At 36.5% G+C, this 22,108-nt stretch overlaps 1 protein-coding gene across 1 annotated transcript in view; it reads right to left on the bottom strand.

Annotated features, from left to right (window-relative positions):
* Window positions 1-693: 693 nt before the first annotated feature.
* trioa (trio Rho guanine nucleotide exchange factor a) overlaps window positions 694-22,108 on the bottom strand; it is a 124,435-nt gene continuing 103,020 nt past the window's right edge. Inside the window, exons 32-55 of the mRNA XM_073821442.1 lie at window positions 20,980-21,223; window positions 20,591-20,886; window positions 20,332-20,502; window positions 15,748-15,843; window positions 14,565-14,713; window positions 14,411-14,477; window positions 14,221-14,324; window positions 14,026-14,095; window positions 13,851-13,940; window positions 13,620-13,712; window positions 13,474-13,524; window positions 12,371-12,448; window positions 12,089-12,280; window positions 11,782-11,962; window positions 10,326-11,080; window positions 7,716-7,963; window positions 7,430-7,571; window positions 7,312-7,339; window positions 7,063-7,225; window positions 5,813-5,934; window positions 5,631-5,709; window positions 5,325-5,525; window positions 5,097-5,235; window positions 694-3,308 (exon numbers count right to left, since the gene is read on the bottom strand). Coding sequence (XP_073677543.1) covers window positions 2,763-3,308; window positions 5,097-5,235; window positions 5,325-5,525; window positions 5,631-5,709; window positions 5,813-5,934; window positions 7,063-7,225; window positions 7,312-7,339; window positions 7,430-7,571; window positions 7,716-7,963; window positions 10,326-11,080; window positions 11,782-11,962; window positions 12,089-12,280; window positions 12,371-12,448; window positions 13,474-13,524; window positions 13,620-13,712; window positions 13,851-13,940; window positions 14,026-14,095; window positions 14,221-14,324; window positions 14,411-14,477; window positions 14,565-14,713; window positions 15,748-15,843; window positions 20,332-20,502; window positions 20,591-20,886; window positions 20,980-21,223 — 4,305 coding nt within the window. The 3' untranslated portion in view covers window positions 694-2,762. The remainder of the gene's footprint in view (window positions 3,309-5,096; window positions 5,236-5,324; window positions 5,526-5,630; window positions 5,710-5,812; window positions 5,935-7,062; window positions 7,226-7,311; window positions 7,340-7,429; window positions 7,572-7,715; window positions 7,964-10,325; window positions 11,081-11,781; window positions 11,963-12,088; window positions 12,281-12,370; window positions 12,449-13,473; window positions 13,525-13,619; window positions 13,713-13,850; window positions 13,941-14,025; window positions 14,096-14,220; window positions 14,325-14,410; window positions 14,478-14,564; window positions 14,714-15,747; window positions 15,844-20,331; window positions 20,503-20,590; window positions 20,887-20,979; window positions 21,224-22,108) is intronic.

Raw genomic sequence — 22,108 nt, forward strand, 5'->3', positions numbered from 1 at the left:
TAATTATGAGATAAAAAGTTGAAATTATGACTTTAAAAGTTGTAATATCGAGATTGTTGAAATTGTGACATACTTAAGTCATAATTATGATAAAATGTTGAAATTATGGCTTTAATTTTTAAGTCGTAATTTCAATTTATCTCGTAAATATGACTTAAGTATGTCATAATTTTGTCTTTTTATCTCATAATTACGATTTATGTCATAATTTTGATTTACGAGATTAATCTTTTTCTTGCTTATCGGAAATGGGCTTCCATATGTGTGTATTTAGTGTAAATATTAAGTTGATGGAGACCTGATTTTGATGGAGACCTGATTTTGAGGGAGGACCCACCATACTTTAGTGATTCGCTAAAAAAAACAAACAGTTAATGAGACTCAATTTGTTTGTTGTTCCATTGTGAAGAATAATAGTCAGTCTTTATGGAATCGTGCAGTAAATCCAGTATCAGATTTGTTGTGAATAGGAGTTCACAAAGCAGTTTGGCCCCCCTTGGCTTTAAGAACAAAAAACAGAACTAAAAGTTCCAGTATTTTATTATTATTATTTTTTTTTTAAATAAATGAAAGCAGTTCTTTGTTCCTAACCCAAACCTTCAAATAGTGTTTACAAATGCATTGTCTTCAATCAGCAAGTCCCTTGCATCTAAAAAACTGAAACCGAAACAGAATAAAACACAGCAGCCGAGAGAATGTTCCATATGTTTAATTCCAAAATAACTGATGACAACTGAAAATATTTACAGCACATATCGCGTAAACACTTATGGTTTCTGTACAAAGAAATATACATATGCAAAAAGTATAAAATAATCCAAATAAAACAAGTCTAAAATGATAACACATACATTAAAATACAATGAGATCCGAACTAAAATTAGACATTCAATGAAACACTTTAAAAAATGTATCCAGTCCAAGTTCCCACGCTGTAAAGGCATCTGTACAACTTTACAATGACAAATAAATTAGGGGACATGATATGGGTCTATACAGATGAATTAACAATGTTCCTTCCTACCGGGAAAGAGTCACTGTCCACCACTCAAACATTTCATAACGCTTCAAAATCTCAAATATAACAGTTGACTGATGTATGACGCGAGGATCACTGGAAACCAACCGACTGAGAGCAACAGGGCCAATGCTTACAGACTGCATACCAATGTTGTTCCAGTGACGATTTAAACTGCTGAGAGCTTCTTACGACTAAACTGTCACCAAAAACTATCAGAGGCCTTAAAACTAAAAGGACCTACATTTGCATTGAAACTATCTATATGAGAAGATAAATATTATAATTTAAAGGCTTCACATTTTTTTTTTTTGTCCATATCTTGCTATGACGAAATTATTCTCACATCAAGGACTGCCTAGTCTAAATGGGAGGTGCGTTTCAGAAATACTCCAATAATGCACAAAAAAATAAAAAATAAAATAAAGTTTGATCTGTGAAATGTCTATAACATGGACACCGAAGAAAATAAACAAAGAAAAACAATTTTTCCCAAATGTAAAGCTATGAATATGTAAACAACCAACTTAAAAGGTGTGTCGGGGAACAAAAAAGAAAAACTAATTCTCATAAAGCATGGAGAGCTTTGGCATACCAATATGTATATCAACAGAAAAGTGACTAGCGTAAGTGCCATGTAGACAACAACCCTGTAGGATGACAGGACTTTAATACTTAAGACCAGATTAAATAATCAACGGCAGAACTGCAGTACAGAGTACGTGCTATTCTACGTTTTTATTAAAGGTATAACGGATGTCTTCATAAATAGTTGCATAAACCAGCGAAGCTGCAACATTGCACGTGATAAGAACCGGAAACAACGTGAGTGCATTTACAGTATTCAGTCATTCTTCAACGCTGTCCTGTCTGAAGCTGATGAGCCGAGACGTCTGGCCGCCCTATGGCTATCTCCCACTGGAGTTCTGCTCTCCACCCTTGTGACATTGCATTCAAAAAGAAAGAAAGAAAGAAAGAAACAGGGCAGACACATAATATAGAATAAGGCGTATACATCTGTAGATTGCACAACACAATTTGTTCTAGTCGTAGTAAATAATAAAAAAAAAGACTTGCAGCCGTTAAAAATTTCGCAGCTAAATGTGGCGTAATCATCGTTGAAATAAGCAACTAATTACACTAGGAGACCAAAACAAGCTTTCACTTAAAACGCTTCAACTACTCATTTGCTCACGATTTGTGTGTTGCGTTCATTCAGAGTTGATGTAACTGATTTTATTGAAAGATGTACCTGAAAATGTCGTCGTTATTATGCGCTGTTTGTTTTTCTCTAAAGGTTCGTTAAGAAATGTTCCAAGCCGAACACTGTAAAAGCACAAAAACAGCCGCTTGCTCTCTGGCTCAGGCAAAACAGAAAGGGAAAAAAGGTTGTTCTCCTCGCTAAATTGCATTTGCATCGCTTTCTTTAAAAACCTCAAAAGCCACGTTTGTGCAGGTACATTTGTTCCACACAAAATATGAGTCCATTTATGTAGATTTGTTGATCATTCAGCAAATCAGAGAAATATTATATATATTTTTATATTTATATTCCATTGTTTTAATCTCTGGGTAAAAGTCTTCATTAAATTGGAAACAAGGCAGCAGCAAAGTGGGAGAGGACAAGCAATCTAAAATCTCGTCTGCCGACGAAGGCTCTGATTGGCAGCACACATTTTGATAGGCTCAGGACTGAAGTCTTCTTAATTGGCATCGGAAAGAGGATGAGATCTGTTTTATCGGGTCAGATCCTGGGCTGTAGCCTGCTTTGCAGGAAGGCCCTTATGCCTCCGAGAGGCCGCAGGTCATTCTGGTGTTTGCGCCGATCGATGAAGGAGATGAGTCTAGAGGTATCGATGCATTCGTCTGAGCGACGGCCACCTCCGGGTCTCAGCCAGGGATCCTGCAGGCAGGCGGCAGCCGGGGGCCGCTTGGAAGGTTCGGTCCTGAGAAGCAGGCACACGAAATCCCGTGCCGCCTGGCTCACGCCCTGGAAGTAGTCGTCGGGGAAGCTGAAGTCTAGGCGGCAGATGTTGAGGCACGTCTCCTCCACGCTCTCGTCCAAGAACGGAGACGCACCGCTCAGCATCACGTACGTCACCACGCCCAGACTCCACAAGTCAGAGGAGAGAGAGACGGGGTCCCCGAGAACCAGCTCGGGGGCTGCAAACTCTGGGCTTCCCAGCAGAGGGTGAACATAGGGAGTTGAGCTCAGCTGCACTGCGTCGCCGAAATCCGTCAGCTTCACCATCGGCTGGGAGGGGCTCTGGTCTACCACAAGGTTTTCAGGCTGATCAGAAAGTGGGAAGTTAGCATCACTTTGTAATTCGGAATGTGCAAAGAAACATTTTTCAAAATCGACTAGTCTGTAGGTTGTCTGAATGACTACACTCTTTAAAATAAGGTGCTTCATGATGCCATAGAAGAACCTTTTTGTCTAAATGCTTCCATTAAGAATCTTTACCATCTGAGGAACCTTTCTGTTTCACAAAAGGTTCTTTGTGCCAAATAAGGTTCTTCAGATTATAAAATGGTTAGCAAGAGATGGTTCTTTAAAGAACCTTTGACTAAATGGTTCTTTGTGGAACCAAAAATGGTTCTTCTATGGCATCACTTAAAGAACCTTTTGAAGCACCTTTATTTTTAAGAGTGTAGCTCAAGGAAATAAGCAGATTTTTGGTTCACCAGATCTTGTGAGTTTCTTAGGAAGTGCTCAAACAGGATGCCATTTTTTTTTTGTTTAAAAGCATATATCTGAAGGTGTATCGCTGCAGCAGTGCTTTAAAAATGTGACCCTGGACCACAAAACCAGTCATACGTAGAACAGGTATATTTGTAGCAATAGCCAACAATACATTGTAATGGGTCAGAATTATCGTTTTTTCTTTTATGCCAAAAATCATTCGGGCGTTAAGTAAATATCCTACCATAAATATACCAAAACCTAATTTTTTAATTAGTAATATGCATTGGTAAGAACATTTGGACAACTTTAATTTAATTTTCTCAATTTTTTCTCATATTTTTTTTGCACCCTCAGATTTTCAAACTGTTGTATCTCAACATCAACATCAAATATTGCCCTATTCTAACAAACAAATAAAAAACAATTACCCTTGTGACTTTTTTTGTGGTCCAGGGTCAGAAATTTAAAGAGACAAAACTTCTATAAGAGCATGCTGTCACCATGCTAATTAAAATATTACAATTATAAAATATAAACAAACAAAAAAAACGAATTAAAAAGTATATAAAATAAATCAAATTTAATTTATTTGTTTTTCTAAAGCAATGACTTTTTTTTTTTTTTACATAGCACATTCAGTACACAGTAGTAAATCGAAGTGCTTTCCATAAAAATATAGTAATTATGCAAGGGCTCAAAGAAAAAAAGAAAAGAAAATACAGTTTATTATAAAAATGTTTTATTAACTTTTACATTTATTATTTATTGTTTATTTTGTTAATATTTTATTTACTAATTGTGTATTAATTATTTAATTATATCTTTTTATCTACATGTACACTGCAGATCAGTAAGATTTTAGTTTTTTAAAGAAGTCGTATGGTCAGAAAAGTTGCGTTTATAAAAATACAGATATTATTAATATTATTGCAATTTAAAATAAGTTTTACTCCATTCTTCAGTGTCACATGATCCTTCAGAAATCATTCAAATATGCAAATGTATTATCAATGTTGGAAACTATTTTAAAGAAATGCTGCTCTTTTTAGCATTTTATTCATCAAAGAATCCTGAGAAAAGTATCACAGGTATAAAAAAATGGATCATAAATCAGCATATTAGAATAATTTCTAAAAGATTATGTGACACTGAAGACTGCAGTAATGATGCTGAAAATTCAGCTTTGATTACAAAAATAAATTCTATTTTAAAGTATAGTAAAATAGAAAAACACTATTTGAAATTGCAATATTTCACACTATTACTGTTTTTTTTTTGTATTTTTAATAAAATAAACACAGCCTTGATGAGCAGAAAAGACTTAAAAACATTACAAATCTTACTGACTGCAAACTTTTGAACGGCAGTGTATATATTGTATATAACACTTACCTTTAAATCCAGATGAACTATTCTGCAGTTGTGCAGGTATTGCAAAGCTTCTAAAATGTCCCGGAGGTAAAAGGCCACTTTTTCCTCAGTGAGGTTCCCCCAGCTCACAATGTAGTCCAATAGACGACCCTGATCAGACCTGTGCAATCACACAATACACATGGTCACAAAAATATCTGAGTGTGAAACAGTTCATTCTGATATTTAAGTGTGTGTGTGAGCTCTCACATCTCAAGGACCAGTGCATAGCTGCTGGAGGTCTCAAAGGTGTCCAGTAGCCTGACTAGGTGAGGGTGCTGGAGTCTCTGTAGGACGCTGAACTCGTGGGTAACCTGGTCTCGCTTCATGAGTTTCTTATTCACAAACTTGACCGCTACGGTGCGCTTTGATCCCCTCTGGTCACAGCGTTTTACTACAGAGAACCTTCCCCTGAGAGAAAAACAACATCAACACAATTACAATGCTGCCCTGGTTTTTATAATGGAATTAATATGACGACAAAATATCATGTGTATAAATTCTCATGTGTCTCACCTGCCTAGCTCTGCAACCTCAGTGTAGAAAGACTCAAAGTTGTCTTTCCACATGACCCGGATTCCATCGCTAGTAGTTCCTGTGAAAGGCCGCCCAGTTAAGTTCATAGCATTGCTCAAATTTTGAAACACCAGTTGAAGTGTTTGTTTGCATTGGCAATCTGAATAGAAACACATTCTTACCCAACACTCTGAGACTGGCTGATGAAGTCACACTGCCTATGTCATTCGTTGCAATGCAGGTGTACATGCCATCATCCTCTGAGGTCACACCTACGATACGCAGAGTGGCCTCGCCAGTTTCACTGCAATGCAGCAGAAAGTAATTATGATTTATGCAAGAAAAAAAAAAACACTGTATGCGCAAAAACTACAAAATAGAATTACAAAAAAAAATTGAATAAATCTTAATCAGTATTTTGTTCTTGCTTGCGTTAGAAAAAAACTCAGAGGTCCTTAAATAAAGAAATATATTCATTTATAGCAGCAAAATAACATGATACACTGCCGTTCAGAAGTTTAGGATCAGTAAGATTTTTTATGTTTTTTAAAGGAGTCTCTTATGCTCATCAAAGTTCCATTTATTTGATCAGAAATACAAAAAAGTAATATTATGAAATATTATTGCAATTTAAAATAAGTTTTCTATTTTAACATACTTTAAAATATAATTTATTTCTGTGATGCAAAGCTGAATTCTCATCAGCCATTACTTCAGTCTTCAGTGTCACATGATCCTTCAGAAATCATTCTAATATGTTGATTTATTATTAATGTTAGAACCCGTGATACTTATTTCAGGATTATTTGATGAATAAAAGTTATAAAGAGCAGCATTTTCTCAAAATAGATTTTTTTTTCTAACAATAAGTCTTTGCTATCACTTTTTATCAATTTAACATCCTTGCTAAACAAAAGTATTAATTTATTTCAAACAAATAAGTAAGAAAATAACGTACTGACCCCAAACTTTGAAAGGTAGTGTATATTGTTTCAAAAGATTTCTATTGTAAATAAATGCTGTTTTATTTTTATTTTAGTTTTTTTTTATTAAAGAATCTTGAAAATAGTATTAGAGATTAAAAAAAAAACTATTTCCAAAATTGATAATAAATCAGCATATTAGAATGATTTCTGTACGATCATGTGACACTGAAGACTGGAGTAATGATGCTGAAAATTTAGCTTTGATCACAGAAATAAATTCTATTTTAAAGTATATTAAAATGGAAAACCACTTTTTAAAATTGCAATAATATTTCACAATATTACAGTTTTTTTCTCTATTTTTAAATTAAATAAATGCCTTAATAAGCAGAAAAATCTTCTTAAAAAAAAAACAACATTAAAAATCTGATCCCGAATATTTGAACAGTAGTAAGTACTGAATGAATTTTTTTTAGCTATACATTTTTTGTCTTGTTTGTCCTCACCTGTAGGCTATGCTAAAGTGGCCGTTGTTGGTGAGTGTTTTCTGATCGGGTCCCTTCCACGTGACTGTGGCTTTGGGTCGGCCACACACTTTACACCTCAGAGTGACACACTCCCCTTTATCACAGGTCACGTCACTCAGTGGGACGAGGATCTCCGGGGGAACTGGAGGGAAAAAAAAAAAAAAAAATGTAACCCCTTTTTCTTTGCAATTCTAAACAGAATAATGGATTCAAACATTTTGAACTTACCATCATAGATATAATTGGGATTTAGAAGCTGCAAAAAGGAAAACAAGTTTTGAGTATACATTCTTCTGAAGGATTTTTCTCCAAAATAATTGAAAGATTTGTGTTTCATAAGTGTTACCTTTACAGAGACCTTGTTGGTTAGTCCCTCTCTGGATTTCCTGTATCCGTTTTCAAGCTTGGCCTCCTTTTTATTTTCCTTCTCTCTCTTCTCTGACTTCTTACGAATGCGGAGGGATGTATGCCATGATGATGATGATTTCCTGCTGGAAAGCAACCCATTATGTTAAAAAATGATTCAATGCACAACATAAAGAACAGGTGATAACCACTAGAGGTGTGTAACAAAAACAGGTTTGATTTTATTGCAGAATGTGTTTTGTAAACAGTTAGAGGCGAGCTCTTACTTAATGGTCCCCTCTGGTACATCAGGGATAATGGCGGAGGTGTGGCCCAGCACATATCCGGGGATCCAGCCCTCGGCGGCTGGGCATTGGTCGGTAGCGGCACGAAACACCAGGAACATGTTCTGCTGATTGGAGGCCAGGATCTGCACCACCTCCCCCTGACCTACATTTATCTCATCCTCTTTCAGAGCCACATAGTCCTGAGTCACCAACATGGTGGAGATATTACTGCTGCTGCTGCTTTCACTCTGCGGACAAACAGACACACATACAGGTCTTAGTATAGGAGACACTTTGTAGGTTTAACAAATGACTGTAGTGTACAACACTGTAGATTTACCTAGGGGTAAAAGACAGTATTTCTACATTTACCTATTAACCCCCATGTTCTGTTTAATGTGTTAAAGGAAAATTGCTTCTTGTTTTCCCTTTAAAAGCTCTTTTGAAATGTTCCACTGACCTACTAAAAAACCTGTATATGCAAGCAGTATTATTATTATTTTTTTTTTTTAATAAAGGTCATTATTTCTTGAAACATAATATTGTTTCTGTTTATGGCCAAGTCGATCATAGTTTACAATGCTAAAATTAGAAAAATCAGAAAATGATGGGAAAATTCTCATTTTCACCTTTTATTTGAATAAATGTTTAATAAAAGTTTATATGTTTTTAGGTCTCTCCCCTAGACATAATGAGGTCTTTATTATGGAGGACATTTGTGACCCTGGACCACAAAACCAGTTTTAAGTAGCATGGGTATATTTGTAGCAATGTGTCAAAATTATCTATTTTTCTTTTAAGCCAAATTATCATTAGTATATTAAGTAAAGATCATGTTCCATGAAGATATTTTGAAATGACCTACCTTAAATATATCAAAACTTAATCTTTGATTAGTAATATGCAATGTGCCTAAGAACTTCATTTGAACAACTTTAAAGGCAATTTTCTTAATATTTAGATTTTTTGTTTTGCATCCCCAGATTCCAGATTTTCAAATAGTTGTGTCTTGCCCAAATATTGCCCTATCCTAACAAACCATACATCAACTGTAATCTTATTTATTTTGAAATGTATAAATTACAATAAAAAAAGACCCTTATGACTGGTTTTATGGTTCAGGGTCAAATTTGAATTGTTTTATCAAGTTGAAATAAGTTTTCATTAGATTAGCATTATATATATATATATATATATATATATATATATATATATATATATTTATTATCATTTTCATCTTCATTTGATGTTTCAGTGGTAAGAAAGAGTCTTTCAGACCCCAAACAGAACATGAGGGCTAGTAAATTCATAATAAATTGATGTTTTGGATTTCATTTTTGATATTAGATGATAACAAAACATTCCATAATAAATCATGATCAATAATATTTACAACTTTTGATTTACCTTGCAAGTGCACTGCATTGAAAACATGCATTATTAAACAAGAACAGTCAAGGAAAAGATAAGAAACAGAAAAGAAATTGAGACAAGAACCCATGTTAGTTACAGCAGCCTGTTAAAAAGATTCAGAACTAGGTCACATAATAGACAGAATTAAAACATCCACAGATGTTTTTCTTGCATTAGTTTCCGAAGACTAACGGTGTTAAGATGCAGTCACATTAGCAAAATTTTGTGGACAAAAAAAGGCCCAGTGCTTATTATCAATAGCATAGCGATTTATGAAGCACTGAAGTCACTTTCTGTTGGTCAACATAGCAAATCCATGTGACTAATTTAAAGCCATTAAGAAATCTGTGCGCAGAAATCTTCCGCCCTGATATGAAATTCCCACTTGCGGTGATTCCTATTGAAATTATTGTACTTCTCCCACGAAAATTCACAAAACCACAGTAAATGTGACAGCACTTTTAGTGCTTTAGAAAAGCTGATTCTCTTGTACACACCACAAAGAAAGCTTGAAGTTAAAGGGATAGTACACCTAAAAATGAATATTCTGTCATTAATTACTCACTCTCATGTCATTCCAAATCCATAAGACCTTCATTCATCTACAGAATACAAATTAAATCTGAGAGCTCTGTCCCTCAATGGACAGCGAGGGTCCTACCACGAATAAGATACAGAAAAGTACAAAGAATATCGACAAAATAGTCCATGTGACATCAGTGGTTCAACGAAATGTTGTTAAGCTTTTTTTTTTGTGCAAAAAAGTTAACTTTATTCAATGGGTGGTCAGAATACTCTCAGATTTCATCAAAAATATCCTAATTTGTGTTATGAAGATGAACGAAGGTCTTATGGGTTTGGAACGACATGAGGGTGAGTAATTAATGACAGAATTTCTAGAGAAAACATTTTTGGGTGAACTATCCCTTTAAGAGCTTTGTTTTTAAAGAAGGGAAAACCTGGTTCTTGTTTTACAACTCCACAAACATAGTTAGTATCTGACCAGAAGCAAAACTGTGTTAGATTTCTGAGATGCAGAGCAAAAGATCTGTTGGAAGTCCACAGAGTAGAAACCAGGTTAGAAGAGGCAGAAATCAGACAGAATCCAGGTGGGTTAGAGAGTCATTCATAAGGGAAGACAGGAGCAGAGCTGAGCTGAAGCGCTGCGGTCGACCGGGGCAGGAGTGTGTCTCTTACCCCGTTGCTCTGAGTGGACTGGACAGATTGCTCACTGGCAGAAGAGCAGGTACTCATGCGGTCTGCGTCTTTACTGTGGGTGGAATGCCGGTGACTTTGGTTCTGATTTTGCCGTCCCAGTGTGTCACATGCTTCTCCAGGGAAAGTAAAGGAACCAGGCCTGCTGGCGGGGGACGCGGGAACGGAGCTCCAGAACGAGGCGGAGCTGCCGCCCGTCTTTGGCCCAGGACTGCAGGGTGGGATGGAGTCTTTGAAAGCTGGTGTGGCTAATGGGGAGGCCATGGGCGAGACCGTTCCAGGTCTGGGTTTGACCAGTGCTAGCGGGGCCACAGTGGCTCGAGGGATCTGGGCCGGGCCGGCTCCATCCCTGCTCTCTTTGGAAGCGCTTTCTGTAGAGTCCGTCTGTTTGGGGTGAGGGCTCGCAGGAACCTTCACCTTTGGATCAGGCTCTGTGGTGCAAGAGGGTGAGGGACCCCTGGAGAGAGGTCTCGGGGACATACCTGATATTTTGTCGGGGCCGTCAGGCTCTTGGGCTCCGGGCCCCAGGGCGGGAGAGTGATGACGGAGTGGTTGAGGCAAGCGCGAGGGCTGGGGGATACGGGAGGGACGAGAGCGGGAACCCGACCCAGCCGGGGCCCCTCCGCCTCCTCCGGGGACCATGATTGGACCCCCACTACCTCCAGCCTGTACGCTGCTGCCAGGGACACCAGGCCCCTCAACATGGTTCCTCTGGTAGTCTATGGGAGACGTGAGCGCTACAGGAGGAAAGACATCTAGTGAAGACAATGAATTTATTTTAAGAGGGTGTAACAGGCAAAAAAAGACAGAATTTAAAATGTATATATGTAAATAAATGTATATAATAATTTATTATTCTAGGTTAAAGGGACAGTTCACCCAAAAATAAAAATTCTGCCATTAATTACTCACCCGTATATCATTCCAAACCCACAAGACCTTCGTTCATCTTTGAGAGAAAAATACCCAGAAAGGTACTAAGGACATTGTTAAAATATTCCATGTGACATCAGTGGTTCAACCATAATTTTATGAACCTATGAGAATACTTTTTGTGTGCAAAGACAACAAAAATAATGACTTCATTCAACAATTTCTTCTTTTCTGTTTGTTTTATTTGTGCACAAAAGCATTCTCATAGCTTCACAAATCACGGCTGAACCACTGATGTCACATGGACTATTTGAACGATGTTCTTGCTACATTTCTGGGCCTTCAAAAAGCTCTCGGATTTCATCAGAAATATCTTAATTTGTGTTCTGAAGATGAACAAATGTCTTACGGGTTTGGAACGACAGGAGGGTGAGTAATTAACAGAATTTTAATTTTTGGGTAAACTATCACTTTAATTTCTACACAGACCAATACATTTTTAAAATACATCTAAACTTAATTTCAAGATGATTTCTAGATTTAAAAATGTTGCTGGTTGCTGTACCATTGAGAAAGTTGCGTTGGCTCTCCAGGATTTGGCTGATCTGCAACATCCAGACCTGTCGTACTCCAGGGTGGCTTGAGTGCAGAATAAAGGCCTCTTTACTGCCATTAGATGTTCTGGAGGTCAGTGCGAATTTACATGGATCTCCATCCACACTATCCTCAAGCCCCAGACAGCTCACCTATACACATACAAACAGAGTTTTGACTTTCTTTGTACAGTCTTTAATGTAATTTATCACTAAATCTAGCATGATGTTAGATACTATTAGATACCAGTCGAAACAGACAAATGAGGATGCCTTTACCTTGATGCTGTATTTGTACAGGTAACCAGGCATTGAGAAGCCCCTCTTTTTATCTAAAGGTTCACTGAAGATGACAATCTGCTCGAAGAGAAAGACTCTTCTTTCTTTCATTCTGTTCAGCAGGCTTCCATCGGGTTCAGCCACCATGAAGGTGTCCTGCAGGAGGAGACGCCCCTGAGCAATGATCTTTCCCTGTGAAGGACAGAGAGACAAAACAATTTAATTAATTCACATGTAAAAGACTAATAATCTACTGAGAAAAAAGGGTCACAGCAATCTTACATCAAATCCCTGGAGTCGACCAACATTCATCATGTCGTTGCATCTTTTTGGTACAATGCACATGACCTCAACCGATTTCTACAACACATCAATAACTTCATCAGTATAAATACTTATGACAATCAATCAATATATAAATACACAAACATATATATAAACTGGTTTCTTATGCTCATCACAGCTGCATTTATTTGGTCAAAATACAGAACAATATTTAGTATTTTGAAATATTATTACCAGGTAAAATAACGATAGCAAAGACTTACACTGTTAGAAAAGTTCTATATTTTGAATAAATGCTGTTCAACATTTTATTCATCAAATCCTGAAAAAAGTACCACAGGTTCCAACAACTGTTGCCAACATAGATAATTCTATTTAAAAATTATAAATCAACAGAATGATTTCTGAAGGATCATGTGACACTGAAGACCGGAGTAATGGCTAATAAAAATTCAGCTTTGCGTCACAAAAAAAATATTTTAATGTATATTAAAAAAGAAACCATTATTTTATATTGTAATAACATTTTAAAATATTATTGTTTTTTTCTGTATGTTTGATCAAATAAATGAAGTCTAAAATGCATAAGAGACTTCTTTAAAAAAACATTAAACTGTATACACACAGGATTGGGGTCATTTTGTTTTTGTTTTTAAAGAAAGGTATCTATACTTTTATTTGACAATTGTTTTTAAGTGACAGTAAAGATATTAATTATGTTACAAAATATAAAGATTTCTACTAAGCAGTTATCAAAACTACTTAAACTGTTTTTAACATTAATAATAATAATAAAAAGAAGAAATGTTTCTCGAGCTGCAAATCTGCATATTAGAATAATGTGACACTGAAGACTGGAGTAATTATTCTGAAAATTCAGTTTTGTTAAAACAGAAATAAAGTACATTTTAAAATATATTCAAATAGAAAACAGATCTTTTAAATTGCATTAATATTTCACAATATTATTGTTTTTACTGCATTTTTGATCAAATAAATGCAAACTTGTTGAACGCTACATTACAACAGGCCCAAAACATTAAAAACACCCTATTGATCCCAAACATTTGAATTGATGAATATGGTAATAAAAAACTAACCTCCAATTCAAATGATTCAATTCCAAGTTTTTTGGAAAATTTGAGGAAATCCTGAAAATAAATACAGCAAAACAGAATCATGATTAGACTAACAACTCTGTCAATAGGGCAAAAACAATGAGATGCAGTGGACCAGATGGACAAACCTTAAGCAGCAGCTGGTACTTCATGATTCTCTGCACAGGTTTAATGAGCAGATCAGTGATCTGAAGCCTGTGACCCAGACGCTGCTTCAGATCCTGCAAGAGGCCAAAAATGGACCTTAACGCTTATATATATAATAAATGCATTTATTTAATAACACATTATAAATGTTTCATTATGTTATAATGGGCAAAAATTCTGTTCAAATCGGACAAAAGTCTTCAGTTACGCACCTCAAAATAGGTGTCGATATACTCTGAGACAATGTGCTCAGATTTAGGTTTGTTCTGGCAGTAAACAATGTACATGTGCAGTCTCCGCTCCTGAAAGGCATTATGAGTTCATTACAATAACATTTTAAAGAAAAAAAGGTTTAATTGGTGGCTGAAAAAAGCTTAAAAATTGTACATGTTTGACGAAGAGAGGGCCCAGTCGGTCAGGATCCTCAAGGCACTTTTCAAGCTCTCCCAGGAAGAAACTGAAACATTAAGGATTATCGTTAGTTTCATCTCTCTTCAAAATCCATAAAATCAACTGTCATAAAATTGCACCTTCTTTCCATCAATATCCATCATTTAAAATAGTCATAGACTAGATGCTTACTCTTTGTGCCAGTCGTATATCTGCTGAATGTTTCCAAAAACTATTTTGTCTTTGCCTTTCATATCATCTGGAACTCCATCTTCCCTCATCCTGGTCATGTAGCCCTACCAGACACACAACACATGTATGCGGTTCAGATCTAGTCACATGATCACTGTATCTCAGTATCCGGTGAAGAGTGTTCATTTACCTCCACGACCAAACTGAGATCTCTCACATAGTCCCTCTCGGTCTCGATCAGTTCCAGCAGGACGTAACTAAAAGGAGAAAGGGGACATGTGTTATAGACACTGACAATGAATGAGGACAATAACAGAGAGAGAGAGATGTGCATGATGACATACTGCCGTCTTTTGAAGAAACCGGTTTTGCGTTCCTCTATCTCATCAATTGGAGAGGAGGAGGAGAGAAGGGAGTTATCAGATGGGTTGAAAGAGGGGCTGCTGCTGTCCCCTTGCTCCACGGACAAAGAGCTGGGCCTGTCCTCCAGAGCCTGTGTGGACATGAGACAAAATGAGTCAAAATGAGTCCAGACAAATAATATGATGGGTAAGCAACATTGAAAGCGCAGGCTGTTACAGTATAAGCAACTCTACTATTAATCACATGGTCTAATCCTTGTTTAATATCTAAACAACATTTAATTCAAATGTCCACTTAATCTTTATTTTGTTTTATACTATTTCTTTAAGACAGAAATTCTACAGCCACTGTCATTTCTCGAATATGTGGACATCAAATCGTGTAAACTCAGAGTGAGGGTTTGAGCCTTTATTTTGAAATCGCGATGAACAGTTAGCATATTAAGAAAGATACTGATGTATTCTCCTGTGTTTGCACAGAATTAAAAATGATTTACCTTACAAATCTGATGAAATGGGGCACGTTGGGTTCCCAGATGAACTTTATAATCAACCAAAACTCACAACAATATGCAGAGATGGAGTTTAAGAGAGAAGAGATGCTTCACACTTGTAAATAATAACTTGTTTGTGTGGAGCAGCATTTACTGTGAAGGGAGCCGCTCTGAAATGCATGTAGGTAACCTACACGCATGTAAATAATTAAAGTGCATATCTTAAACCTGCAACGCATATATTTATTTAACTGAATCATAGTTTGTGAATTCACAATAGCATTATGCTTTATAATGATTTTTAAATAGGTTTAATATATCATGCATCCTTGGAAAATAGCCCAATAATGTGTTTCATGGATTCTCATCCATTGAATGTGTCATTTCCGGTATTCTGATGATTACTCGACATGGAGGATTTTTTTATTTATCAATTACTCAAATTAAATCCAGGGATCATGACAGCACAGTTATTATTATTATTATTATTTTTTGCAAATAAGAGAAACACAGTGCCAGCATTAAACCGGCTTTGAACACAACATTTACACTACTACAACATCGACATAAATAAAAATTGTACAATTTTTATATTACTCGGTTAATAACAAGTACTAAAAATAAGAAAGTTATATTTTATTATATTATATATACATATCTGCAATTCTTACCATCTTGCTTTTAACCAGCTCCTCAATGGCACTAACTAGCTCTGCAGCGCTAGGGGTTTCAGAACTGGAGGGTCGGACGGAGAGACGGGAAGAAGTCTGCAGAGATAAAGACAGTGAAAGAGGGAAAAAAAGCCAAACTGAATGACACAGAGGAAATATGAACCATGTGGAGCTAAACTGTAACTGAGATTCATTCAGGCATGGATTTAGGATCTAGTTTATTGTCTTTGCCCTCAAGGACATTTATGCAATTTTTTGTTGATTACAGTAGCTACAATAGCTTCTCAGCCTTATGCTGAATGCATCTGTTACTAACGATAGTATTATAATGATGTGTCTGGCATCACACCATTGTGAACTTACAAAATCTGCATTTGCAGGAGACATTTTGAAACCAAAGCTGCACCAATTATTCATAAAGAAAGCCCCCATGAAATCAAAATGGCTTTATAATGGACAAAAATTAGATTTTTATATATCAACATTGACAAAAATACCCTTAAGCAGATATACAGATTTAAAATTCACAGACTTTGCTAGGGATGCACCGAATGTTCGGCAACCGAAATTATTCAGCCAAAAATTGTAAAAAAAAAAAAGCTCTTTTTTTTTTTTAGAATAAGCGAAAAGACAGAATAAATAATACAGGACAATGACATAACGCAATCAAATAGAGGCGCACACTAATGCAGCAAACCTTTCGAAAGTGTGCAAGCATTTAAAAATGTCAGAGAAAGACACAAAAATTATTACAAGCACCGACAGCGAGAGTCTGTTTAGTACCGCATCGCATTTCTTTGATAAGTAGAGGAAGGGGTGGTTGTTGCTGGTTACTGTATAAAGACTGAAATCGCGAAATGACCTTAAACCATTAGTCAATAAACTACAGAAGAACATATAGAAACAGATACCTTATAATACACGCACAAACTGTATGTATTCTGATAGCGCTGCACAAGCTCATTAGCCAGGGTTCAAAGTCCAAAGCGCGAGGAAAACCTGTGTAATGAGTATCATTCATAAATCTGCTGCTGGTAACAAAAAGTAGTACTGAGGTCTTCTTGTGGATTTCCGCCAAAATAAAGTTTGACATTCATAAATGTTAGTATTGTAATTTTACTGTTGTTCTGTAAAATAAAATAATAATAAAACAGCTCTATTAATACATGTATTATTACATTCACACATGGTGTTTAAATTGGGACCTTTAATATTTTCTAATGTTTTTAAAGAAGTCTCTTCTGTTCAGCAAGGCTGCAATTATTTGTACATTAAAAAAACATGCCTGATTCAAGAAGGGAGTCTTAAAAAGGGTCAAAGAATATTATTTTGCTAACTTATTAATTTTAAGTTAAATTGTGCTTTGTGAGGAGGCTATAATATCTACTACAATGTTAAAAACGTTCAGTGTTAAGTAGATATTTTTAATTTGGTTTGTAATTAACTTTGTTTTTCGAAAAGCAAGACAAAACTGTAAAAAGCACATTTTGGCTATTTAATTTATGCAACGGTGAAAAACCCGTGTTCGGTATTCGGCCTTCGGCTCAGTGTTTCATTTTATTTGGTTTCGGCTTCGGCCAAGAATTTTCATTTTGGTGCATCCCTAGTCTTTGCAACCAAACAGACCAAAATAGAAAATATGTCAGGAGAGGAAAGAAACCTGCTGCATTTCATGGGGTCTTCAATTCATATGGTTATTCATCAGATATTCATCAATCACAGACTTTAGGTTTACAATAGCTTGATGCTTGACACTTGAGATTGACGATGAGTTTCTTTACTTTAGGTCCGTAAACTGGCAATTAAAAACATTCATCAAATAGAAATAGAGGGAAATCCAGCAGAAAGTCTCACCCTTGCTGTGCCTTCCAGACTTTCCAATTTGTGTCTGGGTGTGGCCTCAGGTCTGCTTAGCTTTTACAGGCCAATCAGACAGCAGAGTGGATAATGAGGGGATAAGCACAGAAGGAAGGGGGGAGGGGTGTGAATGGGCGGAGTTTGGAGGGTTGGTTAGAGGGGTAAAGAGTGAGGGTGGTCTCTGAGATTCAGAGTCATTGTAAGGCACATGACTCTCTTTCTACCGAAACACAGCTCCCTGATGTTGACAATCGCATAGACCTGCACATGTACTTCTAACACCGCATGTGCCCCGATACTCTGAAGCTGCATTTGAACGTGTTTGAGGAACCCAGTCCGATCAAAAACCAGCACGTTAGCAGGACAACCAATTGAAGGTTGGAATAAATCATATGTATTTAAAACAACATCGTAAAATAAAAAATCAGAAGAGAGAAAAAAATGAAAAAGGATGAGATTTTGTGGTTCTAAGTTTAAATCAGAAAGATTTAAACAACAGAAAGAGTCTTGTCTAGATGAAAGTGAAATAACGGAATCAAACCAAAATGAGGAATCCGCTTCTAAAAAGAACACTACTTCAAAGTGGAATTCTTAGGATGTGGTCGGCTTCTAAACCTCTACCAAAAACAACAAGAACCAAAAAAAGACAGCAAATAAAAGTAGAAAGAAAGGGGAGTCTCAGGTCTTTTGATAAGCCGGGGGTTATGGGAAAAGAAAGCAATGAGAAATGATATGAAAGGAGGGAGGCCAGAAAGGGAGGAGTCAGATGGAGAGGTATGGGAACTGAGATAAAACAAAGACAGGACACAAATCAACGTAATGCTATGGCAAACAATACAGCCCAAACAAAACAAAAGAGAAAAACAAATTAGTGTCACAAGCTGTTCTTGAGCAGCGATGAGACCAGCTATAACTCGAGCATTTCATCCTATTGTGGCCATTACACAAGAGACTATAGGATGAAGATTCACATTCTACCTGAGGAAAAATTGATCTCTCTATGTCTAAGGCTGGCATTAACATGCATTTAGACTGTATGTAAACCAGTGGTTCTCAACCTTTCTGACTCAAAGGCCTCCCATTGCCCAACACAATAACCGAAGGATCCTTCTTCCCCCAATTTAGGACATTACAAGCATTTCTGATGTAATCTCCTTGTTTTCAACTTCTTATTTAAAGGGGTCATGAACTGACTTGTTTTATTATTTTGGACTGTTCTCTGAGGTCCAGTTACAATGTTATCAAGATTTTACATCAAAAAGTTTTCTGTCCCGTTTTGTCTTTGGAACCATCTTTATCGTTAGGTTTCTGTGTACACATGCTTTTGCCGCTCTCATTAATTACACTACATTCGCGAATAGTTGTTTTTATAGTAAAATGTCAAAAGATCAAGGGAATTTGGATTTCTCAGTTCATGACCCCCTCAGATTTTTTAGTGTGGACCTTAATGAACCACAATTCATTTAATTTTCAATAAATAATCTGAAATTGCTGATTAACTGCAAAGAAATTTCAACCTAATTATCCAGCTTTAGAAGATGCATGTTAATGCCAGGTGTGATGGGGGTCAATATGACAAGATTCCCATTTCGGTTTTAAAATGATCAGAAAAAACAGTTTACAATGCTTGCATTGCAGTCACATGAATTTGAACTAAGCTAGAACTGGAAAACTGAAAGTGAAAGTTTTTTTGCATATCCCTGGGGGAGATATTATTTAAAGAGATAGTTCACCCAAAAATGAAGATTCTGAAGATTCTTTACTCACCCTCATGTCGTTCCAAACACTTAAGACATCTTTGGAACACAGATAAAGATATTTTTGATGAAATCTGAGAGCTTTTTTGACCCTGCATAGACAGCAACGCAACTACCATGTTCAAGGCCCAGAAAGGACATTAAAATATAATTAAAATAGTCCATGTGACATCAGTGGTTCAACCCTAATTTTACAAAGCTACGAGAACACTTTTTGTGTGCAAAGAACACAAAAATAACATCTTTATTCAACAATTTAGTCTTTGACGTCCATTCATGAGAGTATCACGAAGCATGCGATCTGAAGTAGAGAGTCCATCTCTCTTAAGTTTATCTTCTGTATATCCTAGTTCAAATAAGTAAAGCTAGGCAAAAACTTGAAAGTTAACTTCTTTGTCAAAATTCTCATGTTTACGTCAGAACGCCAGCTGTGTCAGCAGCACCACACGAATGCTCGTGGTACTCTTGTAAACGCACGTCAAAGACGAAATTGTTGAATGAAGTTGCTATTTTTGCTTTCTTTGCGCACAAAAAGTATTCTCGTAGCTTCAAAACATTGCGGTTGAACCACTGATGTTTCAAGGACTATTTTAACAATGTCCTTGCTACCTTTCTCCGCTTTGAACATGGTAGTTTCATTGCTGTCTATTCAGGGTCAGAAAGCTCTTGGATTTCATCAAAAATATCTTAACTTGTGTTTTAAAGATGAACCAAAGTCTAACAGGTTTGGAACGACATGAGGGTGAGTAACTAATGATAGAATTTTCATTTTTGGGTAAACTATTCCTTTAAAACAGTGGCACACAGAAGCTTCGAACGGATTTGAGGATCTCTGACAGGATTGAGGTATAAAGGTTGGCAGCGAGAAAAAATAATTAAACTAAACCAAACCAAACCAAACCAGTGACTCTCACTCGTACCAACCCCCCTCCTCAGTCGCCCCCCTCTGCTCTGTCATGTGCCGGCTCACCTTGTCATCCTGTGCGTCCGGCTGAAGGAGGCTGTGCTGCTGGATGGCCATGGGTGGAGGAAGTGGCACAGTATCAGCTCCTTCCTCTCCCTCTTCCTCTCCACAGCTCTGCATACCTGATGATGATGATTTGGAGAGAGTCCCGCTGCTCAGACCCTCATTACGCACCCTCTGTGGAAGTTCAGAGACAAAACAACAATTTAGGCTATATATTCAGAAGCCCGTAAGAAACAGGAAAGCAAAAATAAAGTGCACAAACCTCTTCTAGAGTCTCATCCTGTGGTGTTGCTGCACTGTCGTCTGAGTCTTTCTGCGAGCCAGCGTCGGCACTCTTTCTGACGTCACGGCTCTTCTTATGTTTGTGAGCCAACTTCTTCACATGGCCATCGGCTTTACCACTGCTGAGTCTCCTCACAGGGCTGGTCAGCCATTTTCTTAATGTGTTGCCAGTGCGTTTGGGCCCAGGGGAACTCTGGGAGCCCATCACATGACCTGGTTGCAGTGTGGCAGAGGAGCCTGGCAAGATGGCGTCGTTACTGCAGACAGAGAGTGCATCTGGAAGCAGACAAACCGAGAGAGAAGCTTATGATTATTATCTGACACAGGGCTGGGATGAGTTTTGGGAAGCGTTTTTAGACATTTGCCCACCTTTGTGGTTAAAGATGCCCTCCATTTCCATGCTGCTGCGGGAATGGGCGATACAGAGCATAGCACAGGGCACCAGGCCCTCTAGGGCAGGGGAACGGTCAGTGGTTCGCACCAAGCACCAGTCTGGCTTATCGTGGAGCCTCTCTAGTACTTCTACCGTCTGTCCCCTTCGCACCGTCAGTTCATTACTGTTACCAGCCATGAAGTCATGGATGACTACTGTGAGCTCACAACCACCTGACAACTAAAGAAAAAAAAAAAAGAGACATGCTTTTAATCATTGTGATTGATTTACACAAAATTGCCCTTTCAATTATGTCAATATTTTGTCATTTAATGTCAATTAATTTTTGTTGATTTTACTATGCTTGAAATGCATACAAGATCAGTGAAAAATTAAGTAATATGAAAATTGATTTAAAAATGTGTCAAAATGCTCCAGATCAAACCATTTTGAAAAATGTATAAACATTTATTTAAATGTATAAACCTGCCCAGAAGTAATAGCATCTAAGATTAAGGAAGCAATTAGTTTTTGTTGTGTTGTTACTGGGTTGTGAATTCATATTTGTTAATATGTATTACTGGTACAATATTTATAGTGTATTATTACAACAGCATAAAGTTACATTCTGTGCTTTGTGTATTATTTAAACATGCAAGCTGTAATATTACATTTAATTTTGATAATATGCGGTACAGCTATTTTCTAACTAAAATAAAGCTGAAACAAAATATAAACATATATACATTAGTCAAATGTTTTTGAACAGATTTTTAATCAATTTAATTTTAATGGTTTAAAAAAAGTCTCTTCTGCTTACCTAACCTACATTTATTTGATCCAAAATACAGCAAAAGCAGTATAATTGTAAAAAAAATTTACAATTTAAAAAAACTGCTTTCTATTTTAATATATTTTAAAATGTAATTTATTCATGTGATCAAATGTAAATTTACTCCAGTCTTCAGTGTCACATGATCCTTCAGAAATCATTCTAATATGCTGATATGCTGTTCAATGTTCAAGAATCATATTATTTTTTTTATATTTAAAACAGGACATGAATACTTTTATTTAGTAAGGATGTTTTAAATTGATCAAAAGTGATGATAAAGACATTTAAAT

Source organism: Garra rufa, chromosome 17 (genome assembly GCF_049309525.1).
Source record: "Garra rufa chromosome 17, GarRuf1.0, whole genome shotgun sequence".
NCBI classification, from domain to species: domain Eukaryota; kingdom Metazoa; phylum Chordata; class Actinopteri; order Cypriniformes; family Cyprinidae; genus Garra; species Garra rufa.